The following is a 12,145-nucleotide window of genomic DNA, read 5'->3' as shown; positions in this document are numbered from 1 at the left end:
CCACAAATGCCATCATTGTTAATTGGACATAAGACATTGGGCAGATCTATTTCCTGCCAAACACCCACCACCCCCACTATATTCTTCTTCTTCTATGATTCCCATCCATCAGCTAAACCACAGTGATTAAGCCAAATGAAGACTTTCCCCCACTTTCTGTCTTGTACCAACTTCATGGCTTTCTTCACCTTTAAACCTTTTTGTTCCATGTCTATTCAACACATCTTCTAGTCTAGTTCCTTGCACTTTGGTATGTATCACTATGTATGGTATCCTTTCCAAGTCCAGTCTTGATATGTGTTCTTATCACTCCACTTTTTATTTTCTGTGGTCTTGAAATTCTTGGTCTGCCATTCAGCTTCAGCCAGTTCATATCTTCAGTCATCAGCTTTCCTCATACGCCAGCATTCTGACCCATGCAGCAGTAATGGCACAATTCTCTCGTATACGCTGATTTTCGTTTTTGTGGAAATGTGTTTAGCTTTCCAGATCTTAGCGTTTTCCAAATGCAGGAGCAGTTAGACTGATGCTGCTTCTTCTGTCATCTTCACAATTCCCATCCTTTGGAATTAGTCTTCCAATGTACACACCTTTTTTCAGGTTTCAGAGTAACAGCCGTGTTAGTCTGTATTCGCAAAAAGAAAAGGAGTACTTGTGGCACCTTAAAGACTCACCAATTTATTTGAGCATAAGCTTTCGTGAGCTACAGCTCACTTCATCGGATGCTCAAATAAACTGGTGAGTCTCGAAGGTGCCACAAGTACTCCTTTTCTTTTCACCTTTTTTCAATTGTTCTAGTCCTTTGTCTCTGACTTTGATCTTTTCCTCTTGTCTTCCAGTTGCCATAACATTTATCTTCTCGGTGTTGCTCTTCAGTCCAAATTTTCTGCTTTCCTGATCTACCTTGTCAGTTATTCTCTGTAAATCCTCCTTGATCAATGCTATGCTATCAATCAATATCACCTGGGATTCTAAGATTATTCACTGTCCTCCGATATAACATGATTTCTCCCATTTCATCTCTCAGTTGTACAGCCATTGTTACTTCCATATCAAGTTGAACAAATCTGGTGATAGCAAGTCTCACTCCTATGGCCATCTTGAATCATTCTATCAGCTTCTTGTCTACCCTCACTGCACTCGTCTACATACTGTAGACCAGGGTAATCAACAGGAGGACCACAGGCCAAATCCGGACTGCTAGACACTTTTGAATGGGCCCCCAAAATCTTTGTATTTACTTATTATCTTTTTTAATTATTATTTTCTCTGGAGTCTGGATCTTGACTATACCTTGACCAAGAAATTTGGACCTTGCCAAAAAATAATTGACTACCCCTGCTGCAGACGTTTTCTATCACCTTGATCAACTTTTCAGAGATGCCAGACATTCCCAAGACTTGCCATAACCCTTTCTGACAAATGCAAGTTTGAAGTTTATAAAGTTGTTGTAACAGGTTTGGTTCTCATAGAATATTCTATTTCTTCAATACCTGTCTTATTACAAAGAGATGATTTATTGTACTCTGTCCCAGTCTAAATCCACAACCTGTTCACCTGCAAGCATCAATTCCACATAGCTCTTCATTCTCTTCCGCAAATCTTGGTGAATGTTTTTCCCAGCACAGTCTTGTCTGTGAATCTTGTTGAATAGTTGGTGCATCATCTTTACTATGTGTTCCTCACCTACTTGCAGCAGCTCTGCAATTATATTGTCACTCCCTGGCACCTTTTTGTTTTCAGCTTTCTATCAAAATCTTTTCTTCTTCTTCTAAGAATTCTGGCATCTGCTCTCCCTCATTAGTGCCGGGAAGCTTCCCCAGCACTATTTCATCACCTGTGTTCAGCACGTTGTACAGCTCTTCAGAATAGTCTTTCCCCAGCTATATATACACTTTGTAAATTATCAGTTAGGAAAATTCTTTGAAATACTGGGCCCAATTTCCGAAACAAAGCACCTAATCCGTATGCTGAAATCATGCCCTGGATTGCTTGAATCAACATGTAGGTGCCTTGGTGCCAATGTGAATAACCAGAGGTGGTATTTGGCCATTCTACTTAGGCTGCTCATGTTTGAACATTGAACTACCCACGTAAAAATGATCAGCTGTTTTTATACCAGTTTAATCCAAATTGTTTGGAAAGTCTGAGCAAACTAACTCATGGCAAACAAGTTACGACAGATTTCAGAGTAACAGCCGTGTTAGTCTGTATTCGCAAAAAGAAAAGGAGTACTTGTGGCACCTTAGAGACTAACCAATTTATTTGAGCATAAGCTTTCGTGAGCTACAGCTCACTTCATCGGATGCATACTGTGGAAAGTATAGAAGATCTTTTTATACACACAAAGCATGAAAAAAATGGGTGTTTACCACTACAAAAGGTTTTCTCTCCCCCCACCCCACTCTCCTGCTGGTAATAGCTTATCTAAAGTGATCACTCTCCTTACAATGTGTATGATAATCAAGGTGGGCCATTTCCAGCACAAATCCAGGGTTTAACAAGAACGTCTGGGGGGTGGGGGGGGGGGGGTAGGAAAAAACAAGGGGAAATAAGTTAACTTGCATAATGACTTAGCCACCCCCAGTCTCTATTCAAGCCTAAGTTAATTGTATCCAATTTGCAAATGAATTCCAATTCAACAGTCTCTCTTGCTGGAGCCACACTATCAGAGGCTCGTTCACCTGCACATCCACCAATGTGATATATGCCATCATGTGCCAGCAATGCCCCTCTGCCATGTATATTGGGCAAACTGGACAGTCTCTACGTAAAAGAATAAATGGACACAAATCAGATGTCAAGAATTATAACATTCATAAACCAGTCGGAGAACACTTCAATCTCTCTGGTCACGCGATTACAGACATGAAAGTTGCGATATTACAACAAAAAAACTTCAAAACCAGACTCCAGCGAGAGACTGTTGAATTGGAATTCATTTGCAAATTGGATACAATTAACTTAGGCTTGAATAGAGACTGGGAGTGGCTAAGTCATTATGCAAGGTAACTTATTTCCCCTTGTTTTTTCCAACTCCCCCCCCCCGACGTTCTTGTTAAACCCTGGATTTGTGCTGGAAATGGCCCACCTTGATTATCATACACATTGTAAGGAGAGTAATCACTTTAGATAAGCTATTACCAGCAGGAGAGTGGGGTGGGGAGAGAGAAAACCTTTTGTAGTGGTAAACACCCATTTTTTTCATGCTTTGTGTGTTTAAAAAGATCTTCTATACTTTCCACAGTATGCATCCGATGAAGTGAGCTGTAGCTCACGAAAGCTTATGCTCAAATAAATTGGTTAGTCTCCAAGTTACGACAGAGTAATTCTGAATAGTGCTTTCAGGTGCTCATAATCTCTGCAAAGTTCAACCTTTGCAAGTCAGTGGAGAGATTTGTTCCTAGAAAAAAACAAACCTGACCAACTGTATCAAACCACCCTCAACTTCCACGGTCAAGAACGTTGAAATTCTGGCCAAACTCTTCATTATAATCATGGCGGAATAAATTTTCAAGCAGATTTTTCCTGTAACAATCTAAGAAAGATTGATAAGCGGAGGGGGGCAATCCAATCCACAGGAAGGACCAACAAAACACATTACAAGAAAATATTTAGAAGGAAAACCCACACAAGTGTCTCTTCCTTCAGTTCTCTCTATGATTTCATTGCTCACCTGGGGATTCAACACAAACTTCACACGAACTTTATAGCCAACTTGAAGTTTAGCTATGTCAAAAAGAACTGTGCAGAGTTCATCATCTTTGCTGAATCTGTCTTCATCACAGACTTTCAGCTCCAGCATGTTCTGGGAACAGAAGTAAAGGATTTTATAAATTATATAATTTCAAAGAACCCTGTTAGTAGGAAATCCTTGAGGCTATGCATGTTTAGTCTGTGCAGATAGCGCAAGTAGTAAAAGAAGGAGTGGGAGAAGTGAGAGAGTAAGACAGAATGGGTGAGGACATGTTACGCTTATTCTGCTTTAAAGAAATAAACTGAGTAATAAGGGGGGAGGGATTGTCCCCTCAGGCCATATGTATATGCATATGTATATTTCTCTAGCGTCTGATTCTATGGGCCTATGTAACTACAGGGTTCTGAGTGAGAATAAAACATCGAAAAATGACCTAAAATAGTATTTCCATGCTTTAAAATGTCTCTGTTTTTAAGTCTATTATCTTGGTACCTTGTAGGACTAGAAGTAAGTTATGGGCCCCAGTAGGAGACTTAGAAACTTTCCCTTCCAATGGTGTAGGATGTTCATATTTAATCCTGCAGAATTCAGAGATATAGGACTTTACATATTCATAACAATGTTATGGCTAGGAAAGCAGTCACTGGCCCAGGATTGAATTTTGCCTGTCCTAGACCTCAGATGCGGGTAATTTTCTGGGGGAAGAAGGAGGAAGCATTCTTCAGATAGGTTGACTGGAAAATAAAATGGCTGCACCTTGAAACTGTCCAGGAGTTGGGAATGTTAGAATATGTCCTTGGGGAGATGAATTAATGGGCACAGGACAGGTGAGATATGCACACATCCCGTTAAGGGTCCTTCAAAGAGTTCCAGTAAATGAGTGGGTATTAATTGCAGGGTGAAGTCTAAAGAAATTCTAGCTCAGTTTAGATCTGCAGGACCTATTTGGAGAGGTTCAGATCCCTGACAGGAGTGGGGAGCTCTCGTGTATCATACCTTAACACGACTGTCAATCCTGTAGCGGAAGGTTTCATTCCAGATTGGATTTTTACAGTTTTTGATTGTTTTGGTCCGGACCCTTTGAGTTGAGGCAGTCGGCAGCCACAGTTCCACATAGCAATCAGACTGGCTTACTGTATAAAAGGAGGTAAATTATAAGTGAAGAGTCTACCCCATGTGCAGTATTGCTGAAGGAATTAGTGCATCAGACTCATTTAAAACTTTGTTGACATGTAAAGAGAGAGAGTATAGTTGTTGATTTCTTCCCAAGTCTTTCTGAGACATGCAGCCCAGAAAGAGGAACAGATAGTACAATAAAGCAGTATATCCCCAAAAAGGAGAAACATCCTTGTGAAGGCATAAGGGATACCATTCCTCTGAGGTCAGCGGCCTGCAACTAGCTGGCTGATTAGGCCCACCTACTGCACCTGAAAAAGATCTGGAACTTAATTAGCTGACCCTTATAAAAGAGGACAGCAAGAAATAGAGGGTGGACTGCAACACCTTCCAGAAAGCTGAGAGACCAGGAGCCATCTCCCAATGGACTGCTACTCAAGATATGCACTACAGAGAGGTATTGCTCCAGAAATCAAATGGACAGAAGGGAGTGTGTGGAGTCCTTCATTGCTGAGGCTCTGAGGTAAGAGCCAGGAAATATTGGTTACTGAAGTTGCTGGCATGAGGGGGAGAATTGAGGGAGGGACTACTCGGCCTGCACAGACTTTTGAGGGAAGAGTCTGCAAGGTTTTGATTTCTTTGCTAAGTAGGCTTAAATTAAATAGCTAACCCTGCTGGAAACTGCTTCCCTAGATTCCTTCAGAGAGCTCAGACAGAGTTAACCCAGGGAGTGAGCTGGCTCAACAAGAGCAAAGCCTGGTCTGGTAAGAGGCAGGTGCTATAAGATAGGTCCCCCAACCATTTTACAATCCACTAAACACACCTCTAGGCCCTTTTCCTGCTTCTATATATCTAACTAGCTTTTTTTTAAAAAAACATTTTTAATCAGAAAAATAATTATGTGCAAACACCTCCACATACACATGCATTCATATTTATGCAGACCACTAAACTGTGTGTGTGTTAAAGTTGCTTTGCACATAACATACCTTCCACAAAACTATAAAAGCAAGGGAATGAAAAGTGAAGGGATCTAACAGTATATATGTTCTACTCCTCCTCCTCCTCCTCCCAGAAAGAGAGAGAGACTCCACCACTGGAACAACCATCATATACCACTGACAACACATATCACATGGCTAACTCTGCACCAGTGGGGATGCTAGCCTTCCAGCACTCCCTTCCCCAAACTCAGCACCAGACCTGACTGAAAATTTTTCACCAAAAATTGTTTTAGATAAAAAGTGGAATTTTTCAACAAACTAAAACCAAAAATGCTTGGTTTTCATTTGTTCAAAACCAAGAAAATTGTCAATTTTGCAGCAAAAACAAAATTGAGTGATAAATTTTGACAAAAATGGAACTATTCTTCAAAAAGTTTTGTGGGAAATAAAATGCATTTCCTGACCAGCTGTACTCACCACCAAAACCACTATATGCAAACCACACTTCCCTCCTACCATCACTTCTGCACAGATCTGAACAGAATCACCTGCAATGAAAACTCCTTTAAACTCTAGGAGGGGTGTGGGAGAATCCTGCAAGATATCTTCAGCGAATAGAAACTAAAGGTCAATAATTAACCAATCTGTAAAGATACCATCACAGTGGTCCCTTTTGGCCTTATAATCTATGAATCCTCTAGAGTAACATATAACATAATTATCACTCAGGTGTGGGAACTAAGGGTGCAGGGAGTACTGCAGCACCCCCAGGTTTTATGCAGGGTCCCTGCTGCCACATATACATACACACACACACAGGGTCCCAGCTGCCAGTCCTGCACCTGGAACTCTGCTCTTGGCCCCCGCCTCAGCCCCCTTACCCCTGTCTGGGTCGCCCCCTCTGGGAGACACGGCCTGCTCCTGGCCCCAGCTCGGGGTGAGGCAGACAGGGGCAAGGGGGCTCACCCCCCACTATTACAAGTGTTCCAGCACCACTGTTATCACTCTCTCACCTTAACAACACTTAATAATCACTCATCTTGATCTCCGCACAAGACCACACAAGTCAGAAGAGGCCAAGCTAGTGAACACAGGGTTAACCCCTGCATCATGCTCTCATCTTGTAACACTTTGTTGCTGGTATTACATATAATTCTTTTTGTGCCCAAGCTCAAGGTATTTCCCTTCTTTGTCCTTTACAAGATGCTAAAACTTTAGATTATTCCACCTTTAAAACCTGAGAATAAGACGTGCCTGACAGTAGTTTGACAGTTACATTACCAATGAGGCTAGGGTGACCAGAGGGCAAGTGTGAAAAATCAGGACAGGGGTGGGGGGTAATAGCTACCTAGAAACAGGGGTGGGCAAACTACGGCCTGCGGGCCGGATCTGGCCCCTCAGGGCTTTGGAACCGGCCACAGGATTGCCACCCACATGGCGCAGTGGGCCCCGCTCCGGGAAGCGGCCAGTACCACGTCCCTGAGGCTCCTGGGAAGGGGGGGGCAGAGTGCTCCGCGCGCTGCTCTTGCCTGTGGGTACCTCCCCCAAAGCTCCCATTGGCCAGAAATGGGGATCTGCGGCCAGTGGGAGCTTCGGGGGAGGTACCCACAGGCAAGTGCAGAGCACGGAGCCCTCTGCCCCCACCCCTAGGGGCTGCAGGGATGTGGTGCCGGCCGCTTCCCGGAGCGGTGCCGGCAGGCAGGGAGCCTGCCCTGACCCTAGTGTGCACTGCTGCCACCCCAGAGACGCTCCAGGTAAGTGGCGCCAGGCCAGAACCCAAACACCTCCTGCACCCTGCTCCCCAACTCCCTGCCGAGCCCCCTGCCTGCACCCCAACCCCTGCCACACCCCGCACTCCCTCCTGCACCCCAACCCTCTGCCTTGAGTCCTCTGCTGCACCCCTCCTGCACCCCAACCCCCTGCCCTGAGCCCCCCCCACACTCCGCACCCCTCCCTGCACCACTGCCCTGAGCCCCCTCCCACACTGTGCACCCCCTCCTGCAACCAAACCCCCTTCCCTGAGCCCCCTTGTACACCCCACATCCCTCCTCTGCCCCAACTCCTTGACCTGAGCCCCTTCCTGCACACCACATGCCACACTCCCTCCCACACCCCTGCCCCAGCCCTACATTCATGGCCTTGCATGCAACTTCCCCACCCAGATGTGGCCCTCAGGCCAAAAAGTTTGCCCACCCCTGCTATATAAGAAAAAGCCCCCAAAATCGGGACTGTCCCTATAAAATCGGGACATCTGGTCACCCTAAATGAGGCAAGGTGGATAAGGTGATATCTTTTATTGGACCAACTGTGGGTGAAAGAGACAAGCTTTTGAGATTACACTGAGCTCTTCTTCAGGTCTGGGAAATGTACACAGCTAAATAAAAGATGAAACAGATTGTTTAGCATAAGTAGTTAACACCTATTTCAAGAGACCATTCAATGTGAAGTGGCTAATTAACACTTCTGCAGTCATAGTGCGTTATAGATCATTACAACAGAGACACTGGATTTACGGCTTAAGTCCATGACTTTTTAGTGTCTAGTGGTTGTTTTAACTACTCATGCTAAACAATCTGTTCCACCTTGTATTTAGCTGCAACATTCTCAGTATATTTTCCAGACCTGAAAAAGAGCTCTGTGTAATTTTGAAAACTTGTCTCTTTTACCAACAAAAATTGGTCCAGTAAAACAGTGGTTCTCAACCGGGGGGCCCACCTGGGGGCCACGAGCAGGTTTCAGAGGGGCTGCCAAATAGGGCCAGCGTTAGACTCGCTGGGGACCAGGGCAGAAATCCAAAGCCTTGCCACATGGGGCTGAAGCCCAGGTCCCTGAGCCTTGCCACTCGGGGATGAAGCCAAAGCCTGAGGAACTTAGCTTCACGGGGGCCCCTGGGCAATTGCCCTGCTTGCTGCCCACTAATGCCAGCCCTGGGTTTTATATGCAGAAAATCAATTGTTGTGGCACAGCTGGGCGGTGGAGTTTTTATAGCATGTTGGGCGGGCCTCAGAAAGAAAAAGGTTCAGAACCCCTGTAATAAAAGATATGACCTCACCAACCTTGTCTCTCTAACATGCTGGGCCCAACACAGCTACAACACCCTGCATACTACTTTACCAGTGTCATTCTGTGGGTCAGGTAGGAGCAGGAAGCACAGTCACATGTGATTGCAGCAAAGGTTAGCAATAATCAGGAAGTGACCAAGCTAGTCAGCCCTACTTCTGGGTGTATTAATTACGCTCGAATTAACTGAGTGCCTTCTAGCACATGCCAAATCCAAAAACATTCTTCCCAAACCATGATTATTTAGACTTGTTTATAATCTTAATTTATAACACATATTAATATCAATAAGGCTGAATGTAAATTTTAACAGGAGAACATGGTAAACGACCTGAACCTCCCAGTCTACCAACAAGATTATTCTGAGTCATATTCAGCAGGCTCTCTAACAATGTTTTTTTTTCTCGCTTTCTCTCTTTGATGTTGAGCTCTCTCTTTTTCTTCCCTTTGTTTTTATATCTGGCATTTTCCTTTTTCTTCTTTTCTTTATTTTACTTCTTTCTTTCTCTACCTTTCCACATTCTGTAGCTCAGGATTCTCTGAAGAACCTGATGCACTACTCAGAAATTCAGGAACAAAGTGACCACACAGATCATTATCTTTTGCATTGTCACATTTACCAATGGCATTTCAATAGGTTTCATTGCAGCCTGGGACTTGGGCCATACAAGACCTGCTCTGTGGAAAAGAAGCTCACACCTCCTGACTTGAGCATCAGCCATCTGCAAGCTCTCCCATGAGCAGGATATTTTTAAACCCAGAGGGGGACCAAATTCTTTGCTGGGAGAGTCAAATTAGTATCCACACAGTGAGCTAACTTTACTTTCCACTTACTACAAGTTCCCTGCTTTCTAAGGCTATCAGTCTTTAATTTGCATCTAAATCCATCACTGATCTATTATCACAATCTTCAGTAAGCTACTTTTCACTAAGATGTATTAGAGGAGAAGATGGATCTGCATTTCCAATCCCAGCACTGCCATGATCGGACACAGGTAGAGCTCTGTTACCACTTCTATTGTGAAGGTCTCCTCTATGCTATTATCTCTAGTGCTGTGATCAAATAGTGACAGTTCTTTAATTACCTCTGCTGTGGACATCTCCCTTTCCCTGATTCTTCTTCACTGTGCATCACTTCCACCTATTTTTAAGGTCCACACAGTGGCATATAGTGTTCTTTTTCCTGAGTCTTATATTATTCAGCTTTGTGGGTGGTGAACATTTTCCATGCATGTTGCATTTTACCACATCTTCTGCACGTAGCTTTCTCTTTTTTTACTTGTCTCCAAAATGTTCTATATGAAGAACTTGGGTGTGGTTTTCTTTGTGTTTATTTTTGAGCTTTGGTGTTAAAGGAAATTGCATTAAAATTTGTACTATCTGGTTCCCCCCTTTGAGATTGTTTAGAGTTTACTCAGGTTTCTAAATATAAAGTATATCAATCAGTTCTTCACTCTTTCATACACGTCTTTTTGATTGGGATTGAGGCCTGATATCATTTTTTGAAAGAAAATCTGGCATAGTGAGATTTTTTTAATCCTAAAAACCACTGAATCATTTCACCCTTTTAACCCGTTTTGGGTAATCTATTGTCCTCCTTGTTACAAATATAAATCCATAAGACTAACAAGAATAAAATATATTATTTTAACACCACAAAAAAAAATAATTCTTGCAAGTTTGCAGCAACAAAAAAATATGCTAGCACAGACATAAAATAAAGATTATTCCTTTTCCTTTCACCCTAGAAAATTATTGTATGTTAGAATTATTTACCCTAAGATTGTCTTTTTTCCTCCAGTTAGCTCTCAGATGCTGGACTCTGACATTTGTGTAGGTATCCTGTAGTACTGTTTTCTAGCACTATCATAAATACAGATGATGGTAACTGGATCTAGGATTGAAATCTGACATTACAGTTGATAAGTATGGTAGTCCATGTAGACTGTAGTGTGTCAGGTACCTTATGCTTTTTAAAATCCTAGTTATACTTGGACACCCATATGGGTACTTGTACTCTGATAGTAAACAGTGTGCTATGGGAGCTCTTGATGCCTGAGTACATCCCAATGACAATTATACTTTTATTATATACTCTCGTTGCTTTCAAGAGTTATGAGAAACAGCTAGGAACAGTAGAAATACTCACACAAGTCAGCCTTCCGGAGATTTCTCATTCTTATTATTTTTACATGGAGAAAGTTGATAGAAGCTACTTCTCTCTGCACAAGAATGATTAACAAGACAAACAGATATATTAAGATGTGTATTCATCAATAGACACTCATCTAATATAGAGAAATGAGACACGTGATGGTATGGCATGGTAAAAAAGGCTTTATTGGCCTAAGTTTTCAATAACTACGTTACTCAGGAGCAGAAAAGGCATAAGCGAGTTACTGATACTTAGGTCATCCGAAATAAGTGCTAATAAAACCTGTGTATTTTACCATTTTCTCAGTATATTTAACGATTTTTTTTAAAATCTACTCAAGCTAAAAATGTTAAATTGTATACCCTCTCTACATCTGTGAAACAAATCTTACCTGGTCAAACAGGGCCTAGCACAATGGGGACTCAACCTCATTAGCTTTGGACATCAACACAATATAAGTAATGAAACAGACCCTAGCCCCTGTTTCTCCTCTTTGAGCCACTCTGACATTTCAGAGAAGGACAGTTGTCATATGAACACACCTTGGACTACCCATAGCATAGGTATGTAAAGCCAGCATAGTCCACCCACCCCTCTCCTGCGCACAGAATGTGGAAGAAGGCATGAAGAGGCAGAGTTGAAGCACAATGCATCCTAGCAATTCTCTGGCAGCAGAGCAGTTGCTAGGAAACATGCATAATTTAGAGCAATCCCTTTGCCCCAGCAGATGAATCAGCTCTACATTTCCTCAGCGTGCCCAAACTCCACTCCACTGCACATTTATCCATAGAGAGCAAGATTCTGTGGCAGCCTGGAGACAGACACCCTACATGGGGTCCAGAAATCCTACCATCCATACCCCAGTGCAGCAAAATTGAATTGAGAAAATATATATATATATATCCAAGGTCCTTCATGGCCACAGAAAGAACACTTTGTCTTTTTGTAGCAAAATTACAAACTCAAATTAAAATGATTCAAATGACATAGTGGTCTATGCAAAGCAGGGTTCAAACTGCCAAATTTAAAAGTACACCAAATAGCTTATCATATATCCCAAAAATTAAAGTATTTAGTGCATCAACAAACATGAATGCCTCAGGGAAACACTGAACAATGTATTACTAATACCACACATTCAGGACACTATTTATTTACTCATGTTATGATTTA

General features: G+C 42.6%; 1 protein-coding gene across 1 annotated transcript in view; it reads right to left on the bottom strand.

Moving 5' to 3' along the window:
- LOC102937094 (cytosolic phospholipase A2 epsilon) overlaps positions 1-11,035 on the bottom strand; it is a 40,281-nt gene extending 29,246 nt beyond the window's left edge. Inside the window, exons 1-3 of the mRNA XM_043548096.1 lie at positions 10,967-11,035; positions 4,694-4,830; positions 3,677-3,808 (exon numbers count right to left, since the gene is read on the bottom strand). Of these exons, the coding sequence (XP_043404031.1) occupies positions 3,677-3,808; positions 4,694-4,830; positions 10,967-10,994 (297 nt within the window). The 5' untranslated portion in view covers positions 10,995-11,035. The remainder of the gene's footprint in view (positions 1-3,676; positions 3,809-4,693; positions 4,831-10,966) is intronic.
- Positions 11,036-12,145: the final 1,110 nt, after the last annotated feature.

The sequence above is a fragment of the Chelonia mydas genome, chromosome 6 (genome assembly GCF_015237465.2).
Source record: "Chelonia mydas isolate rCheMyd1 chromosome 6, rCheMyd1.pri.v2, whole genome shotgun sequence".
In the NCBI taxonomy this organism is placed as follows: domain Eukaryota; kingdom Metazoa; phylum Chordata; order Testudines; family Cheloniidae; genus Chelonia; species Chelonia mydas.
This window is presented reverse-complemented; position numbering and strand designations above follow the sequence as displayed.